This window comes from Haematobia irritans, chromosome 4 (genome assembly GCF_050003625.1).
Source record: "Haematobia irritans isolate KBUSLIRL chromosome 4, ASM5000362v1, whole genome shotgun sequence".
Taxonomy (NCBI): Eukaryota; Metazoa; Arthropoda; class Insecta; order Diptera; family Muscidae; genus Haematobia; species Haematobia irritans.
In genome coordinates, this window is record NC_134400.1 from 225567718 (window position 1) to 225589790 (window position 22073).

General features: G+C 30.6%; 1 protein-coding gene across 1 annotated transcript; it reads left to right on the forward strand.

The window, feature by feature from the left end:
* Positions 1 to 13443: 13443 nt before the first annotated feature.
* On the forward strand, positions 13444 to 17343 carry LOC142236036 (laminin subunit alpha-like). Its single transcript, XM_075307285.1, has 2 exons — positions 13444 to 13791; positions 17147 to 17343. The coding sequence occupies exons 1-2, from the start codon at positions 13555 to 13557 to the stop codon at positions 17147 to 17149; spliced, it is 240 nt and encodes a 79-aa protein (XP_075163400.1). The 5' UTR covers positions 13444 to 13554; the 3' UTR covers positions 17150 to 17343.
* Positions 17344 to 22073: the final 4730 nt, after the last annotated feature.

Genomic DNA, 22073 nt, shown 5'->3' on the forward strand with positions numbered 1-22073 from the left:
AACTGTTTTTGGTATAAAAGTTTGAAATTTTGGAAGAAATTCAAAAAATCGAAGGAAAAAAGAACGTGGAGTCGAGTATAAACATACATAAATATACACATACATTTATTTAGGCGTAAACAGTTTTTTACTAGCATTTAACACCATTTTAAATGTATTTAAAACTTTGTACTTAATTTAATTTTTACCTTTAAGGCTGGTATTAAGTTGGCATTATCGCTCTAAAATGACCCTGTTTTACCTTTTACTTTTCTTTAATAATTCATTGTAAAGAATTCATTTTCAATTGTTTTAGCTGCAAAACTCGAACTTAATGACCGCTTTTATATTTGAAGGTGTCCGTTATCTCATTTTGGACTACTTATTAATAAAGAGGAACTAAACTTTGTTGTTATATATTTTACTGTTTAATTTTCACTGGTTCCTCCTTGTTTCATTTTACTGTCCCAACTATGAAAAGAGTATAGTGCCCGTTCGTTATTTTTATGGAGATCCATTTTTTTGTATATTTCCACTGTTTTTTTTTTAATTTCCTTTGCCTGAATATTTTGACTTACTCCTCGTACGTTCCGATTCCTTTTAACGAATCAAGAAAAAAATTGTGCCCATAATACCAAAATGATGATAAAGCACATTTCAACGCATACATAAAATGCTGCTCTCAAGGCGAAAACACATGCTGTTTTTTTTTCAAATGTCTATTCCCTTGGTTCCGAATGTACATATATTCTCTTTACTCCGAATACTCATTCCAATATTCAAATTAAATAATATTTAGACTTAAGCATATCAAAATTTTGGCCTTACCATAAAACAGTTTTCCGAAACAACATACAAGCGGTTTCACAGAAATTGCTCTCTATTGATTCTCTCGCTGTGTTATGTTGATATTTTAGTCAACCCTCCCGGTTTCCATCTCTATTTCTTTCTCTACACTCTCTCTCTCTTTGTTGCTCTCTGAATAAAATATCACAACATATATATGTTTACTCGAAATTTGTAAATTTATATATGTTTACATTCACACATATTATTTTTATGAAAGATTCATGCCCCAAACATAATATATTCTAACATATTAACATATGTGTACCAAACATTTAGTGTTAGTTTATGAACATTACATCTTTGCACTTAAATTGTGTTTAAAAATTGTGCTCGAAACACATTTTGTTTATATCGGAACATATGAAAAACATATTTTTCTAACAGTACATGCTTACTTTATAGATATACAGATTTGTTAGTTACGTTATTTTGCATTTAATACTCAATATAAATCGAATGTACACCATTGTATGTCACTATAAGTGCCGGCAGACTGACTTCTGCTTGGAAGTATGAATGCGTTTTGGAAGTTCGAAGAATAACGCTGAATTGGTAAGCAGTTTTTAAAGATTTCGTATTTTCTAGATTCATTGATAGTTGTGCAATGGCTCAAAAATTCTACATGCCGAGTGTACTAGTTTCTGAATATGTATATTTAAATATATATGTATATTTGTTGTGCTTTAGTTATAAAAACAAACATTTAGTATAAAATAATAAACCGAAAATGTAAAATATGTAAATAATTGCAATGCAAATATACAAATTAAAAAGTACATTAAAATAAAACATTAAAATAAAAACTGCTGAACCGAAAAAAATATAAAATATATATAGCTACACGGACGAAAAAGACTGTTTTTCATATGTTTGGGTATAAACATTATATGTTTGGAACTCAAATTTTTAAACACAATATTTTTGAGTGCAAACATATAATGTTCATAAACTAGCATAATATGTTTGGGACACATATGTTAATATGTTAGAACATATTATGTTTGGGACATAAAACGTTTGTAAATATAATATGCTTGGATGCAAACATATATTAATTTAGAAATAGCCCATAAACATATATGTGTTTACAAAGAGAGACAAAGTGTATGCTGGAAGTAAAATAATGAAAGTAACCAATTGGCGCATTACAAATATATATACACAAAGAAAATTTCATTAAATATAGGAAAAATACTATGTGTGAATATAAACAAGTATAAATTTACATATTATGAGTAAAAATATATATGTGTGTGAAGACTTCGCCAAAAATTGTATATACTTAAGTAAAATATTAAAATGAGTATTCGGAGAGAAAATTCATTCGGAACCAAGATAAAATATATTTGAAAAAAGAGCATGAGTTTTGTTTATCATTTTCGCATTGCGGGCACAATTTTTTTGTTTCGTCAAAACAAATCGGAACGTAGGACGAGTAAGTCAAAATATTCAAACAAAGGTAATTAAAGAGATCTTCATAAAAACTAACGAAAGGGCACTATACACTGAACAAAAAGCATGTCCGGTTCCAAAGATTGTGTCTCCACTTTAACAATTTTGATATTGATTCCGAACCAAAGAAGCGGAGAATACAAGTAAGGATGCTTTTAAGACACAATTCTCTTTTAAATAGGGTTTTGTGTACTTGACTTTACGAAGCACATTTCAGTTTTTCGCTTTTTCAGCTTTTTTTCATATGCTATAAAATGTCCGTTAAAAACAAGACTTCCAGTAGAAATTATGCTATGTTTGAAGTAAAAAATGTCTTTAAAATAAAGTATTGAAAAACATATCCTATTTTTGAACGATTTTTTCCTTGTAGTCAAGATGCAAAAATGCAACAAATTTAAAGACAGTTTCATTAATTTTAAAGAATTTTTCTGTATTATTAAAGTCAATTTGACCTTAGTCCAAAATTTGTTCTTTCACGTTGTGATACCCATTTTTAAGACAAATCACTTAATTATAACGACAACACGACTTCATTGAAAGTATCGACCTTTGAAGATCTATAAAAACAAAGATTAGTTCCTCTTTATTAATGAGTAGTCCAAGAGGAGTTGACGAATTTTTTCGACAATAAAAGTTGGCATTGAGTTCGAGTTTTGCCGCTAAAATTATTTCTCATTTTAGCGGCAAAACCAGAATAAGATTACAACTTTTTCCGGTAAATTGTATTACAACACGGTGGGGAAAGATCCAAAGCAACAATTGAATAAGTTTATTTTCTTTAAAAGAAATTATTAAAGAAAAGTAAAAGGGTAAACATGGTCATTTTAACGTGATAATGCCAATTTATACCGGCCTTAAGAATTAAATTAAGTACAAAATTATTCGTTAATAAAAATTCATATTTATTTGTATTTCTAAATTAATGGTGTTACATGCTAGCAAACAATTGTTCACACCAAAATAAATTTATGTGCTGTTTTAAAATTACTGTTTAGAATTTAAATATAATGTGCTTTTGAATGGTTATCGTTAACCTAAGGATTCGATGGAAAAATATTTATATATACTAGACTTCACGTTCTTCTTTTGTAAGAGTTTTTGAATTTCTTCGAAAATTTTAAACTTGTATACCAAAACCTTTATTTGTTACGTAATTTTTATTGTTGCAATAAAAAAATAATATTTGATTTGAACTCAGTCCATTTCGTTTATATCAAGCACTTTTCTTTTCTGACTTTAAGTCTTTTATAAAACACACTTTACAATTTCGTAGTACAAATTTAATATAATAGTATGTAATGCTGAACACCTTTTCGGGAACTTCGGAACGTATCTGGAATATATGTTAAAAAATATATTAAAAAAAATGGTGTTGGTCGAAGCAGGGATCGAACCCAGGTCCCCTGTCACGCAAGGCGGACGACCAACCACTGCTCCACGCTGCCAACAAATGTATGTTTAACAATGTTATGTTTGCATCGGCTCGTGGGCGCCGCAAGCTATGCTATATAAATATAACTTATAACGATAATTATCTCTTGATGACCATAACAGCTACGTAGGCCAGTGGTTAGTGTGCTGGCTTACAAACTGTGTGGTCCGCTGTTCGAATCCCCGTCCGGCAAAAGGTAAAATTAAAAAAAATTATAAAATATAATAATTTCTTCTAAAATGTTTGTATTACAGAAAAAGTGAGAAAAATGTGAGGAAATATACAATTAGGCAGAAAAAAAAATTGAGCACAACCTTCTTTGGGAGAAAATTCTTCTAAGCATATAATATTTTTGGGTTCAAAATGTTTCCAAACATATTATATGTTCACATAAGAACATATAGTTTTTTTTGGAAGGCAACATTATTGAATTTGGATGGAAAAATACAAAATGTTTGGAACTTAGACTACCCAAACATATTATATTGTTTAGACCAATATGCTTTCAAACATATTATATATTGGAAGAAATCAAACATATAAATGTTTGGGCAATACCCAAAAATTTATATGCTTGAAGCAAAATATGTTTGGGAGTATGTGTTACAGAAGCGATTTTTTTGAGGGTGTAGTCATTAGTTTACGAGGTATAATATTAATATAACGTTTTTCCCTTAAATGTATTTTTAATCTTATGATCCATAGCGGTATTGAAAAAACCGTCTTACGAAACATTACAACCTGAAAAGAACTTGGTAACCATTTCAAATATGACCAGTTTTGTTAACTTGAAACTAATATGTATTTACATCCACAAAACCTTGTGGAAAATTTTTTGGTTTTTTCTTTGGTAATTGCACTCCAGCAAATTTTTTTGTATTCTTATTTACGAAAATAGAAATAACACAGTATATATCCAACACTTGTACTATTGATCATGAAACCATGGAATATCGATGGTAGACAAAAAGTAAATTTGTAATTACCAGACGTTTGCCACAATGTTAGTAGTAGTGAACCACGATCCATCAATACAAATTCAATGTTGCATATTCTTCTCTTGTCAACACATTTAACATGTTGTTGCACTTCGATTCAATCCATCAGCATTTATAATGAACGGGCATATATGCATTAGTATGTGTGACCCATTGTATGGAAGCACGAAGTCATTACTGCCTTTATAGTAGCAATAAACTTAACTTTGTAGATTTTTCGGTTACTTCATTTCTACACCGGCTTGGTTTTTTAACGATTTCATCTCGACCAGTGTTGCCAGGTTGGGCGTTTCCCCCCTAATTTAGGGTTTTTTCACGTTTGGGTTATTTTTAGAGGTAAATTAATTTGGGGGTATTTTTAGGCGGCCTTTCGATGCTTAACATATTTAAAAACAAATTAAGAAATCGCATGTTAACTTCAACAACTGAAAGCATTTTAAAAATTAATTACTTCTTACATGAAGTGATTAAACTATTTACTTCAACAATTTGATTTGCATAAAATTTTGATTTGGATTGCTTTTGGCGAGTAATGTATATATTTACATCATGCTAGTTTTATTTATTTTTCTATTTTATATACCAAATTTTCTTTTGTATATTTTTTAAATTAATTTGATTTGAAACATTTTTACATTGAATTATTTTGTTTTACCTGAATTTTAAATTGATATTTTATTAGTATGTTAAACTTTTGAAATGTATCACTACAAGATTTCTCAAACTTTGGAAAACCATTTTGTATCTATTTAAACATCTAAAACTGTATGGGTGTTTTTGAAAAAAAATCCAGAATAATTTTGGTGTTTTTTTCTTAATATTTTCTTAATATTTGAGGAACTGGCAACATTACTCTCGACAAGCGTTCAAGTCAATGGTATTCCATTCACCTTCGATTTGTTGTTAGAGCGTGTTATATTATGATTGTTAAAGAGAAAAGCTGACAGGAGTCTCTCTTTTATACTCTCAACTCTACTTGTATCAAAAAGCTCAATATCAAATATGGTAGATGCAGAGTGTTATGTGGCTATTTCCATATTTTCGATTTTTTAAAGCCATCTTATTGTGTACTCCTAGAAGTATGTTAACAATGTATGTATTTAATATAATTTCCTATAAATATTTATTGGACTCTTTCATATTGACTCCAAGTACGATACGAAATCCTTCTAGAGATTTTGAAAAATTTCATCCGATTCGATTAAAATTGGGTAAGTGATGTTAGTATAGGCTCTTATATAGCCCCTATTTATTCTATCCTTCTTCGAGGAGTAAATTACATTTGATTCGGTTGAAATGTAGCCCTATAATTACAACGCGAAAATTGTTTATATCTGTTCATAATTATTTATATTTATTTCAACCGATCAAGAACTAAAGAGGCTTATATACCTATGCCGAAACCCAATGGCACTAAAGAGATTTTTGTATTTGCAAAGATTTCTTGTCCCTAAAATTCAAAAACTAATTTTTCTTCTGATCAAGGAAAAAAAGTTGATCAGAGAAATTTCTTTTTCCTTGATCAGAAGCAGAGGATAAAGCGTCGAGTCGAGCCGCCAATTTTAGGCGCCGATGACAAGTTTCTGTCAGTCGAAGCTGCCGCCGAATATGCCGACTCATTTCGACTCAAATTTAGCCGCCAATAATCAAAATTATTGATTTAAATCAGAAAAATTTATAATTGTTGTATTTTTTTGCCAAAATGTTCAACTTTCCACCCAAAATCAATCAGCATAAAGTTGCTATAATAATCTTGCCGCCGAATCGACAAATTTATGTCGGTGTAGCCGTCAAGCCGGCGGGGGCAAACAGTTAGTGTCAGCCGCCGCCGAAAAAAGGGTCCGCTTCATCCTCTGAAGAAAATTTTATTGAACTGAGGGCTTAAAATTCTAGATTTTTTGTAACTTCAAGGGCTGTGGAGTAGTAGCCGGAGTCTGAAGATTTTGCTGAAGTCGTAGAAATTTTGCTCGACTCCGGCGAAACAAAATTTGAAAAACACTTCCTATCTTTGTAACTAAAGAAATATTTCGACAAATTAGATTCCATTAGGGCTTTTAATCGAACAACGAAATACGAAGTATTGGATTTCAGGCCATTCACGGACATATAAAATGTAGGTGTAAATAGAATATGGACTGAATTGATCAATTGTATTGCCCATTTTTAACATATTAAAATATCGATTTTTGACTCTATACACCTTCAAAAAAAATTGCTTCTGTAACATATACCCTAAACACATTCTGCTTCAGGATTGGCCCAAACAAAATATTGTTTGTATTGTATATTATGTTTAACCTTAGGCATACACTGGTAGAAAAAATTTTAATGAACTTTTCTTTGTGTATATATATATTTTTAAGGTGCCAATTGGTTTACTTGCAGCATACTCTCTATGTCTCTCTTTCTAAACACATATATGTTTATAGGCTATTTATAAATTAATATATGTTTGCATCCAAGCATATTATGTCCCAAACATAGTATGTTCTAACATATTAACATATAAGTCCCAAACATGCTCTTCTACACACAAATTTTTTTTTTTGATTTCAATCACAATCATTTTTTTAATTGAAATGTCTTCAATAACGAAAATGATAGTATCAATCACCCATTTTGATCAGTTAATTGTGTAATTGAATCAATTTAAAATGTGATAGGTTTTTTACATAAAATTCAATCACAGTTTTAATTGAATCAATTAAAATTTTAATTAATTTCGCGACAAAAATCAATCAATTATTTGATTGATTCAATTAAATTATTAATTGATATGGGCAATAATTTTCAATCAAAAAATGTATATATTGAGCCCCCAAAATCTTACTTCGTTTTATTTGAAATAAAAGAAAATACGCGTTTCTTATAAAAATCTTCAATATTTAATTTTTCTGAATTATGCTATAGACTAAAGAATTTGGTTTTTGTTATTTGTGTTTTTTGTTCTAACATAACTTAGACATACAATTATGATCAATAACAACTAAAGGGTTAAAAGATAAACTAATCAATCATTATCTTCCTTATCATATTAACGATGTCAGCATGTTCCTTCTAATATTTAGATGCGCCTAGATTTCCAATAAATCAGCAGCCTGTAAGCTAAATTAGTTTTTCTGAAAGTAAACAGAATAATTCGAATTTAATTTTCTTCAATTAAAAGTTAATTTTGTTAAACATTACCTGCATAGAATATCAAGTTGCATATTTATAATATTCTTTTGCAGTTGTAGTCGTTTAGCATAAAAAGGTGTATTAAGGCGCTCGTTACTTTAATTTTAGTAACAATTCATTTCCAAAATTTCTACACATTGAAATCGTCTATTAAAATTTGAACCAATCAAAAACAAAAATAATGGCAAAATAATGTAATATTTGGTATTATATTCTGGAAATAGAAAAAATATAAATGAAAAATAATGGAAAAAATGGGAAAAAAATATAAATGAAAAAAAAATAATAATTTTATAATTTTCGGATATTTTTCATATTTTTAAATCCAAAAGAAAGAACTTTTTTACCATTACATAATTCAGCTCATTAGTTTATATATCAGATATACTGCACTCTACTTGGGTTCAAACTGAAAAAGGCAGGCAAAACAAAAATGCAATTTAATGCCAACGCTACTTCGCAACTTCAAGGTTGAAGGTGAATCTTCCAATAAACCCATACCGCTCTTGGTTTTAAGAAAACTAGGAGTGAAAAAATGTATAATTTTAAAAGATCAATACGGTATCCACCTTTTGATTACAAACATATTCTTATATATTTGATAAAATGGTGGTGTTGATGGGATTGATTGGTCAATTTCACGAAATAAAATTGGTCACTAAAATGAGTAAAAACTATATTATTTTAGTCCGTTTAATGTAAACAGGCTTCAATGGAAAACGGTATTCACATTTCACAATTGCTTACCTTCAATTGTTTTCCATTTTTAAACGCAAAGAAAAAAAAAACGTTTGGAAAACGTGTACCGATAACGTTTTTCTTTTGTTAGAGTTTTTTGAATTGCTTCGAAAATTTTAAACTTTTATCACCAAAAAATTCGTTTTTTACAAAATTTTTATTTTTTCAATAAAAAAATTATTTTTGAAACAACAACACAGTCCATTTCGTTTATATCAAACACTGTTCTTTTGTGACTTTAGGTCTTTAATAAGACACATTTTATAGTTCAAAATTTAATGTAGTACAATGTAATGTTCAACATTTTTCGGAATCTTCCGAACATATCTGGAATATATGTAAAAAAAAAACAAAAAAAAAAAACTTTGGTCGAAGCAGGGATCGAACCCACGACCCTTGGCATGCAAGTCAGACCTAGCAACCACTGCTCCACGGTGCCAAACTAACTGTTTGTTTCTGTTAAATAAACTTTGTTTATTCGGCTCGTGGGCTCCGCAAGCTATGCTATATAAATATAACTTATATGGATAATTATCTATTGATGACCATAACAGGTACATAGCTCAGTGGTTAGTGTGTTGGCTTACAAAGTGCATGGTCCGCGGTTCGATTCTCCGTCCAGGCGATAGGTAAAAAAAAATTTTAAAATTTATAAAATCGTATAAATTCTTCTACATTGTTGGTATTACAGGAAAAGGTGTTAAGAACTAAGAAACCTCGTGGATGTGAGAAAGATGTGAGGGAAAATGCAATTAGCAAGAAAGCAATGTTTTTTTTTTTTGAGTTAGTCTTTATGAAATTGTTTTTACATCCTGGAAAAGAATAAACGTTTATCACAAAAAGTACATACTTTTCTTCCAAATACACTTCCTTACAGCGAAAAGAAAATGAGAAAAGAACTTTGTTTGTCTAAAATTTCGTTTGCAGGAAAGAATTATTTTTTTGTGTGTACAATACCACAAATCACAAACACAGGTAATTTCAAACGCGTTTTGCCCTTTACCACGTGGGCATTGAGGCGACGGGCTTTTTGGGCAGCAAATAAATCAATGACTTCTTCAGTCGGCACATTTATTCGGCGATGAACCGACATTAATGCCAATCCTTTGAGTCTACTCTCGCTAGTCGAATTTCTAAGATACGTCTTTAATCTCTTCATTGTTGAAAATGAACGTTCGGATGAGCACGTAGTAACTGCAGGGATGGAAAATGCAGTACTATAGTACTTTTTTCAAAACGTTTTCACCCCGGTCAGTACCGTAGTAACCCCGCGAATGATTTAGTACCTTTTGTGTATACATTTTTGAGTCGATATCAGATTTATGGTACAATAGCTTTGACAAAATATTTTAATATTTTGAGAAAGTCTTTATCAACCTTATTTGGTAATAGTCTTTTACAAATATGGCAAAACAGACATGTTCATGTGGGAAGAAAATCTCGATTTTGTAAAAGACATAGTCAATCGATTTTTTATTTCGGTAGAAAATGTCAAAATTTTATTTCTATATAGAATTTTTGCAAAATTTTATTTTTATAGAAAATTTTTTCAAAATTTTATTTCAATTGAAAATTTTGTAAAAATTTTATTTCTATAGGAAATTTTTGCAAAATTTTATTTCTATAGAAAAAATTTTGCAACATTTTTTTCTATATAACATTTTTGCAAAATTTTATTTATATAGAAAATTTTGTCAAAATTTTATTTTCTTTAAAATTCAGTCTCTTGACAATAATTTTCCAGTGACATTTTTGTTGAAATTTAGTAAAATGTACCTTTCCGCTCAAAAAATACCATTTTTGTACTTTCTTAAAAATTGTATTTTCCATCCCTGAGTAACTGGCAAAGTGACCAAAATTTTTAAAAGAATGTGCACGTTTGGAAATATCTCTTTATTGCTTCCATCGCTGAATTATGCAGGTTCTTTTCGCAGGTTTTGCGCCAGCCATTTCATTTACACATGTGTGTTTGGCTGTTTCGTTGTTGTTGCTATGGCCAAACATAGTAAGTCATGTTCACAAAAAGAACAACAAACACACATAAAAAGCAGAAATGCATTTTCCAAAAATGAAATTTGTGGTGCGAGAACAAAAACAAGTTGTTTTTCGACCGTCGTTTGACGGGCTTTTCAACTAATATTCTATGATTTGTGCAAGTTTTATAGGTAAGCGTTTTTCAAAATAAAACCTCTAGCTTTTCTTCAACATCTTCGATAAGGTTTTTCTTTCTATATTTCTATATTCTATATATAAAATATATATTTATTTATATAAAAATATTCATTCATTTCGGGGGGGGGGGGGGTTCCATCCCCCTCATCCCCCCTGAATACGGCCTTGAATATAGCAGTAGAACCTAACGTTCAAAATTTTTTGGCAGGCATTGTCGAGTTCGAAGATGGGTCTTACCGGACAATTTTGTGATATAGCACCTACATATAAACCCATCTTCCGATTTGTTTTAAGAAGTTTTTCCCAGTCTAAAATGTTCATAAGATTTGTCATTTAGAGTTATTTGAGATCCATAAATAAATGCTGAAATTTCCCGTCGGCCCAGATTTGTTATATGGAGATAAATACTTCAGAAATCTCCATAAACAGCCGATGTCCTTGGAATCTGTAATTTTAAATTAAACCTCTGCCAACGTGCCATCTGAGCCGGTCTTTTTGGAGAATGTTTGTCTCATCAAAGCCACTCGAAATTCTTTACATTAAATTAATGGCTTCTAATGTTCATAACTGATAGACCATTTATAAATCGATGTTTCACCATTTTATTTCTATAGAAACAATATTCGTAACTGTCCAGCTATTCCTGTCATCTGTTGTATGGTAGTGGTTATTTAAAATTCCGCCCGTCCTAATTTTTGGCAGTTTATGTTTGTTTTCTATATCCGACAAATTACATTTTTTAACATCTAAACTTTCTATCTGATTAGCCCGACATTTTGATTTTTGTGTATTTTTCTTTTTTATATAGATTTTACTTTTGAAACTTCTGGAAGCCTAATTATTTTTTGAAATTTTTTGTTTTTATAAATACATATTCTGGAGATTGTTGTTATCTACCCATATTTTGATGTAGTCTCTATATAGTCTTGTGTCGTATTTTAATTTATTGGACGACGTTTTTACCTGAAACATGACATAATTTATATGAGAAATCTAAGCTTGGAAACCTAGGTTGTTGTTAGTCCTAAAGGGCAACCACTTTGTGATTTGATTATACAAAATTTCATGACAGGAATATGGACATGCAAAGGTGGTAGCCATTTGGTTGATATTGCTTTTCATTAATAATGACATGCTTTCTTTTTTATTACGATTTAAACATCATATCATTTGTCTACACGCACAGAAAAACCATGTTTGGACATGGTTGCCGCATCCATTTAATGCTTATCTAGAGCATGTAATTGCCGCGAAAACCATGTATTTTGTCTTTGTAAAAAAAGTTTTCGAGCGGAGAAAAATGTATGGTGCCAATAAGCATTTGAATGGTTCTCAAATACCGCAAACATGTTCTATCATTTAAATGATAGAATTTGAGACAATTAAATGGTCAGCAAAATCATGTACTGACCATTCAATTTTTTTTTTATTTTTTTACAGGGAAAAAAGTATTTTTATAGGTTAAGTATAGACATGTTTAGAACCATTACATGGCCATAAAGACCATTTACATTTTTTTCGTGACCATTTAATTTTTTAACTTATTTGCAGTGAAAAGAATTTTATAAAAACATTGGGCAGGTACACACGATTTTCATTTTGCGCGTCAGTCGTGTGTTGATTGTTTCTTGGAATGGACGGAGAATACGGATTTACTGTGTTTTGTGTTAATTTATTTATTCAGAAATGGCACGTGGTTTTATGTGAAGACAAAAAAGGAAAGTGTAATTAAAAATGTACCTGTTTTTTGTTCTGCATTTTGCTATATGCATCATTTATTTTTATTTGCAGTTACATGATGTCTGCGTTTGTACATTTGATGGGCACGATGTAAATATGGAATAATTATTTATTGTTGAAATTGAAATAAAATAGAGTGTGTAAAAATGTATGATGTTTGCTTGAACGGCATTATAAATACAAATAAACAATGAATTAGTTTATAAATAAATAAAAACAAACAAATAAAGTTAATTTTGTGTTTTCTTTTCTCAAGTGGCGTCCTTTCTTCGACGATGAAAAAAGTTTTTTCATAAAGATCAAAACATTTTAGGTTGTGACCATGTTCTTTTAACTAAGAGAAAAACATTTTTAATGAATACCATAACATTTTAAATCGTGACCATTGTCTTTTCATTCAAACAAAATTCTTTTTATCAATATAATAACATTTTAGATGAGGACAATTACATTTTTCTTAGAACCATGTTCACTGAGCCAACATGGTTGCAGGTTAAAATGTTACACGGTTGCCGCAAAAATAGCTCCTATCATATTATTTTGCTATTCGAATATGATTGTGACAATCATGTTTCTTCTCTGCGTGTATAAATGCCTTTCTTTGAATACCAAAATAACACTTCCTATTAGACATTTATTTCTAAAGTTTTTTCAGGACAACCTTTTAATCGGATGTATTACGTCACATAGTGTGTTTAGATATGAGAAAATAGCCGGCCGGCTTTCTTTGTTTATTTTATCTCATTTATTTTGATTTTTGTTTACATTTGAGTAACCCTCGAATGAGAATCACTTGCTCAGAAAAGTATCTGTGGAATGAATTTTTTTTTCTCAGACATAGAAGAATTTAACTAAAGCCATTAATACGTTTATTTTACATTTGATGTTAGTTGCTCACGAAGATCCGTCTTTTGCAGTTGGAAAGGTCTCAATGAAACAAAAATTATAGAGGAAAGTGAACAATAAAAAGAAGATCTACACAAGGGTTTAAAATATACGACCTACAATTTGCTGGCAATGGGGTCTAGCTACATAGCCCAACTGTTTGTGTGGCTAGCAGGAGTATTGTTGTTAGTCCATATTGTTCCATCAAATGCTGAACTTACTCCACCATATTTTAATTTGGCTACCGGACGTAAAATCTATGCAACTGATACATGTGGCAGTGACACCGATGGACCAGAATTATACTGTAAATTAGTAGGTGCTAATACAGAAAACGATCCATTCGATTATTCGGTTATTCAGGGTCAGGTAAGAAAATATATCACAATAGGTACATATGTAATATGTGTTGTTGCGATTGAAAAAAATTCAGATATATAGGGTTGTAAACAAAATTTTGAACAATTTATTTATTTTTGACTTTTATTGTAAAACACGATCGTAAACACGATGGTCTAATAAGAACTTAGCCTGCAATATAAGAATACTATGGAGACACTGTCGCTTCCAGACGCGGTAAAAACAAAAATTCGTTGTCAGGCGGCATGTACACTGTTAGAAAAATATGTTTTTCATATGTTCCGATATAAACAAAATGTGTTTCGGGCACGATTTGAAACCATAATATATTTAAGTGCGAACATGTAATGTTCCTAAACTAACACTAAATGTTTGGGACATCTATGTTAATATGTTAGAATATATTATGTTTGGGGCATCAATGTTTCATAAAAACCATATGTGTGAATACAAACATATATACATTTACAAATTTCGACTAAACATACATATGTTGTGATATTTTATTCAAAGCGACAGAGAGAGTATAGAGAGAAATAGAGATGGAAACCGGGAGAGTTGACGAAAGATATCAATATAACACAGCAAAAGAGTCAAAAGAGAACAATTTTTGTGAAACCGCTTGTATGTTGTTTCGGAAAACTGTTTTATGATAAGGCCAAAAATTTGATATGTTTAAGTCTAAATATTATTTAATTTGAATAAAGAGAATATACATTCTGAACCAAGAGAATAGACATTTGAAAAACAAACAGCTTATGTTTTCGCCTTGAGAGCAGCATTTTATGTATGTGTGGACATGTGTTTTGTTTATCATTTTGGCATTATGGGCACAATTTTTTTCTTGGTTCGTTAAAAGAAATCAGGGGTCTTCATGAAAATAACGAAAGGGCACTATACTCTTTTTAGAGTTGGGACAGTAAAATGAAATAAGGAGGAAATAGTGAAAAAATTACACAGTAAAATGTAAAAAAACAAACTTTAGTTCCTCTTTATTAAAAAGTAGTCCACGAGGAGTTGACGGACACCATCAAATATAAAAGCGGGCATTAAGTTCGAGTTTTACAGCTAAAACAGTTTAAAAAGTTTATTTTCTTTAAAATGAATTATTAAAGAAAAATAAAAGGAATTTTAGAGCGATGGTGTTAAATGCTAGTAAAAAACTGTTCACTCCTAAATAAATTTATGTTTATATTATAAAATTATGTATGTATGTTTATACTCGACTCCACGTTCTTCTTTTGTTAGTTTATGAATTCCTTCCAAATTTTAAAGTTTTGTACAAAAACAGTTTTTTATTACAAGATTGTTATTTTTGCAATAAAAAATAATATTTTATCCAAAAATCAGTCAATTTCGTTTATATCAAGCACTGTTACTGACTATAAATCTTTAATAACGCACATTTCGAAGTTTCATTAAAAAAAATTAATATAGTATAAATATAAATGTGTAAATTAAAAAAAAAAAAAAAAAAAAATGTTCGGTCGGAGCAGGGATTGAACCCACGACCCTTTGCATGCAAGGCAGACATGCTAACCACTGATCCACGTGACAAACAAATGTATGTTTCTGTTAAATAATGTTATGTTTGCATGGGCTCGTGGACGCTGCAAACTATGCTATATAAATGTAACTTAAAACGATAATTATCTATTGGTGACTATAACAGCTACGTAGCCCAGTGGATAGTATGTTGGCTTACAAACTGTATGGTCCTCGGTTCGATTCTCCGTGCAGGCGAAAGGTAAAATTTAAAAAAATTATAAAAGTGAATAATTTCTTCAACATTATTTGTATTACAGAGAAAGGTTCCAATAACTAAAAAATTTCGTGGAAGTGAAAATTACGAGTATGTTAGGGTATGTGTTTGGGAGAAATTCTTCCAAGCATATAATATTTTTGGCTCAAAATGCTTCCAAACATATAATATGTTCACATAAAACAAACATATTAATATTTCGACAGTATGCAATAATATATGTGCTTCCTGCAAAATATGTTTCGAACATATGTTAAAGAAGCGATTTTTTTTGAGGGTGTAATAAACGGAATTTTTTGGTGGAACCTACACAAAGCAATAAGACTAATGGGAGATTATCACTACACACAGTATAGGCAAACGTTACGAACTTGTTGCATAGTTTATCTTATAAAATTTGCTTTTCCATTCTCGTTTGTCAATGTAAATATTTGTATACATTTTAAAGTGACTTTTGTTTGTGTTTTTATTTAGTTTTCTACCACTAATCCATGTACGTATGTATATTTTAGATATTTTTATTATAAACTAAAAACCGAATTCTAATCGCCATATACTCACACACTCGCAAAGAAATAAAACGCTTGGAGAATGGGTGCCGCTAATGTTTTTCGTTTGTTACACTTCTTTTTTAATTTCTTCGAAAAAGTTAAAACATTTATAGCAATCAATTTTAATGTTAAAGGCCGGTATGTACCTCTAGCGAAAATTTTCATTCCCATAAGAAATGCATTGTTATTTATGCTAACGAAATTTTCGGTAGCGTTCAATTTCGTAAGCTGGTACACACCTCTAATGAAAATAACAGGGTTGTCAAAAGCATATTTTGGCAGCAAACATTTAATTTCTTACAATCATTGTGTGCGTAAAAGTTTTAAAAGGTCTGTAAATAATAAACAATTTATTTGAGGAATATTTGGAACATATATTAACAATTTTTAAAAGCGATTAGCTGGTTTAAAATTTGTGTACACAGCCCTGTTTTTTTTTTGTTGTAGACTTAAATAAATTTTTGCTACCGAAAATTTCGCTAGAGGTGCATACCGGCCTTAAATAATTTTAATTTGTGGCTGAAAAACAATCATCATAAAAATCAAAATCGTTTTTTTTTCATGTAAGTACTGTTCGTTTCTGAAAAGCGATTGGTTTAATTTGACACAGTTTAAGGTTTCGTAGTAAAAAATATAGTACTATACAATATTCTATATCCTTTCCAAATCTGGGAATATGTGTCAACCTACATTCTCTTTACTGAAAAGTTGTATTTACTACAACGTTTGTGAGAAAGGAAGATTTGACGTTTGCTGCTATAGTGTTTTTTTTTTTAAGCAAGTGAAATATCAACCCTTTTACCCGATAGATTACGTCACAATACATCGTTATTCGTCTATTTTTACTTGTCTTTCACTATATTTTGTATTGAATATGGTTATAATTAGTCAGGGATGGAGATTAGAAGTTTACAAAAATGAATTTTGTTTCATTTAAAAGAAAATGGTCACCATTTAAAAAGTTAGGAAATATATAAGGTTGACTTTCATCGTAAAACACAAAAGTAACTTATAAAATTTATTTATTGACTAATTCCTTGTTTATTTCTAGTAATAATGTCGTGCAAGCAAACATCACCTATTTTGATACACTCTACTTTGACTCAATTTCAACAATAAGTCATCATTCCATATTTGCGTCGTGCCCATCAAATGTACAAACGCAGACATCATGTAACTGCAAATACAAAAATATGATACAATGTAGAAAAAATGCAGAATAAAAAAAAAACATATTTTTCAATTGCACTTCGCTTCTTTTATGTTAACATAAAACCAAGTGCAACTCACGAATAAATAAATCAATACAAAACACAGTATTCTCCGTCCATTTTAAGCAACAACCAACACTTGACTGACGCGCAAAATGAAAAACGCGTGTACAGGCTCGAAGTTTTTATACAATTCTTTTCGATAAAAAATGAAATGGTCAAGAAAAAGTGTACATGGTCTTTATGACGATGTAATGATACTAGACATATCCATTAGAGTAGCTAGACAATTTCCCTGGGGGGCTATAGCCCCCTACCTTAAAATTTATAAATTGAACTTGTAGGTTCAATTAACGTTTTATTTTATAAAAATGAATAAAAAATCAGACATCAACATAACCAGACGATTAATTTTTAATAAAGCAACTTAAAGTAGTTCCACACTTTTTCCCAGCAAACAAGTTGCGAGTTGTTCTAAAGGCACAACAAAGCACTTCCAAAAGAAGTTAAGTATTTTAATTACACGGTTGAAAAAGACTGTTTTTCATATGTTTGGCTATAAACATTATATGTTTGGAACACAAATTTTTAAACACAATATTTTTGAGTGCAAGCATATAATGTTCATAAACTAGCATAACATGTTTGGGACATATATGTTAATATGTTAGAACATATTATGTTTGGGACATAAAATGTTTGTAAATATAATATGCTTGAATGCAAACATATATTAATTTAGAAATAGCCTATAAACATATATGTGTTTAGTAGCTTGGAGCGCTATTTAACAGGGAGCGATATTGAATTAAGTTGGTGGTTGTTGCTTGTTATTACAAAATTAACATTTTAGTTTTCCTTGGGCAATTGATCAGCTACTTCTTTGATCCTTACAAACTGTGTGGTCCGCTGTTCGAATCCCCGTCCGGCAAAAGGTAAAATTAAAATAAAAAAATCATAAAATTGAATAATTTCTTCTACAATGTTTGTATTACAGAAAAAGGTGCTAAGAACTAAAAAATCTCGTGGAAGTGAGAAAGATGTCGGGGAATATACAATTGGGCAGAAACAAAATTTTGAGCATTCAGGTCGAAAACCTATTTGTTAGCACCTATATTACCTGTTTATTTTCATAATTCATTATGATTGTAAATATATAAATAAATAAATAAAATTTTGAGCACAATATTGTTTGGGAGAATTTTTTTTAAGCATATAATATTTTTGGGTGCAAAATGCTTCCAAACATATTATATGGTCACATAATAACATATTGGTTTTTGGAAGACAACATTATTGAATTTGGATGCAAAAATACAAAATGTTTGGAACTTAGACTACCCAAACATATATTGTTTAGACCAATATGCTTTCAAACATATTATATATTGGTAGAGATCAAACATATAAATGTTTGGGCAATACCCAAAATTGTATATGCTTGAAGCAAAATATGGTTGGGAGTATATGTTACAGAAGCGATTTTTTGTGAGGGTGTACACAGGAAGTTTTTTCATTCAATGTTTTACAACTACATTGAATGTTTTTTTTTCATATTTTAATGGGTAATTTTTGTTTTTTTCAAATAGGTTAAAAAGAATTAATAAAATGGTACAAATGCTAAATCCATTCTTGAAAAATATGTAATTTTTGAAAATATTCCAGGGCAACAAGTAATTCGATTGTGCATGAAAGTCTTTAGCGCAACTTTGTGTATTTACTTGTTTTATATGTAATGGTTTCAAATGCTATATTTTAAATAAAAGAACATGTTTGCCGCATTTGAGAACCAATTAAATGCTTATACATTTTACTCGGCTAGAAAATTCTTTTTACATAGACAAAATACATGTTTTTCGCTACAATTACATGCTCTATTTTCCGTGCGTGTACTATTTAATGACGAAGAGTACGTTTGAGTACTTTTTGAGCTTTACTGAAGAGTGCATAGAAGAAGTAAAACAAAATAAACAAGTATATACGGCCGTAAGTTCGGCCAGGCCGAAGCTTATGTACCCTCCATCATGGATTGCGTAGAAACTTCTTCTAAACGCTGTCATCCAGAATCGAATTACTTAAGTTGCGGTAACGCTTGCCGATGGCAAGGTATCTTAAACCTCCTAACACCATCTTCTAAATTGATGTAAGTCCATACGTGGTATATATTAAATCAAAAAAGATCGATCCAATACCTATATAATTCAGTTTGACAAAGTAGACATAAAATTTTGACAAAATTTTCTAAGAAATAAAAATTTTGACAAAATTTTCTATAGAAAGAAAATTTTGACAAAATTTTCTACAGAAATAAAATTTTAACAAAATTTTCTATAGAAATAAACTTTTGACAAAATTTTCTATAGAAATAAAATCTTGGTAGATTATTTTTAACTCGAGTGGTAACCATGATTATGAACCGAATAAAATTTGAACAAAATCTTCTATAGAAATAAAATTTTGACAACATTTTCTATAGAAATAAAATTTTGACAATGATGAAAATTTTATTATGAACCGAATAAAATTTTAACAAAACTTTCTCTAGAAATAAAATGTTGACAAAATTTTCTCTAGAAATAAAATTTTGGTAGATTATTTTTGGCTCTAGTGGCAACCATGATTATGAACCGATATGGACCAATTTTTGTGTGATTGGACCAATTTTGGTATGGTTGTTAGCGACCATATACTAACACCACGTTCCTAATTTGAACCGGATCGGATGAATTTTGCTCCTCCAAGAGGCTCCGGATGTCAAATCTGGAGAACGTTTTATGTGGGGGCTATATATAATTATGGACCGATATGGACCAATTCTGCCACGGCTGTTAAAGATCAACACCATGTTCCAAATTACAACAGGATTGGATGAAATTTGCTTCTCTTGGAGACTTCGCAAGCCAAATCTGGGGATCGGTTTATATGGGGGCTATATATAATTAGGAACCGATGTGGACCAATTTTTGCATGGTTGCTAGAGACCATATATCAATATCATGTACCAAATTTCAGGCGGATCGGATGAAATTTGCTTCTCTTTGAGACTCCGCAACCCAAACCTGGGGATCGGTTTATATGGGCGCTATATATAATTATGGACCGATGTGAACCAATTTTTGCACGGTTGTTAGAGACCATATACCAATACCATGTACCAAATTTCAGCCGGATCGGATGCAATTTGCTTCTCTTTGAGGCTTCGCAAGCCAAATTTGGAGATCGGTTTACATGGGGTCTAGATATAATTATGGACTGATGTGGACCAATTTTTGCATAGTTGTTAGAGACCATATACCAACATTATGTACCAAATTTCAGCCGGATCGGATGAAATTTGCTTCTCTTTGAGGCTCCGCAAGCCAAATCTGGGGATCGGTTTATATGGGGGCTATATATAATTATGGACCGATGTGGACCAATTTTTGCATGGTTGGTAGAGACCATATACCAACATCATATACCAAATTTCAGCCGGATCGGATGAAATTTGCTTCTTTTAGAGGCTCCACAAGCCAAATCTGGGGATCGGTTTATATGGGGGCTATACGTAAAAGTGGACCGATATGGCCCATTTTCAATACCATCCGACCTACATCGATAACAACTACTTGTGCCAAGTTTCAAGTCGATAGCTTGTTTCGTTCGGAAGTTAGCGTGATTTCAACAGACGGACGGACGGACATGCTTAGATCGACTCAGAATTTCACCACGAACCAGAATATATATACTTTATGGGGTCTTAGAGCAATATTTCGATGTGTTACAAACGGAATGACAAAGTTAATATACCCCCATCCTATGATGAAGGGTATAAAAATAGCATTTAGGTAAACAGAAATCGGAACGGTAGATTATAAAGCCGACACCATGTCTACACGGACGAAAAAGACTGTTTTTCATATGTTTGGGTGTTAAAATTGTATGTCTGGAACTCAAATTTTTTAACACAATATTTTTAAGTGCAAGCATATAATGTTTATAAACTAGCATAACATGTTTGCGACATATATGTTAATATGTTAGAACATATTATGTTTGGGATATAAAATGTTTGTAAATATAATATGCTTGGTTGCAAACATATATATTAGTTTAGAAATAGCCTATAAACTATATGTGTTAAGAAAGAGAGACCTAGAGAGTATGCTGCAAGTTAAATAATGGAAGTAACCAATTTGCGACTTAAAAATATATACACAAAGAAAATTTCATTAAAATTTTTTTCACCCAGTGTATGCCTGACGTGAAACAATACAAACAATATTTTGTTTGGATCATATGCATAGGCATATGTTACAGAAGCGATTTTTTTTGAAGGTGTATACAAAGACATTCAATTGTAACATCTTCGTGTACAATTGTGGCATTCGATTGATATTATTTATATAGTCTCAATAGGCTTAAATGCCGATATTATTCGGAATTAGAATCTGCAGTTTGTTTCTTCTTCCAGTTGTAAGAGGTTTTAAACTTACAGTTGTACATTCAACTGTAGAACTGACTTTCCCATCTCTGTTAGCCGGCGATTGAGTATCGTATGCAAAGAGCGGAAACATGGAAAAGTGATCTTGAAATATTTGTAAAGAGAATAAACAAGGAGAGATATGTTCTACATACGTACGATGAAATACATCAGGAAGGTCCACAGTAAAGCATCGTGTATGGAATGAATTGTTTTTACATTGGCTGATAAGAAATTGCCCGAGCCTACAACAGAAGGCATTAACGAAATTCATTTTACATTTTTAAAGTCAGTTGCTCGCGAAG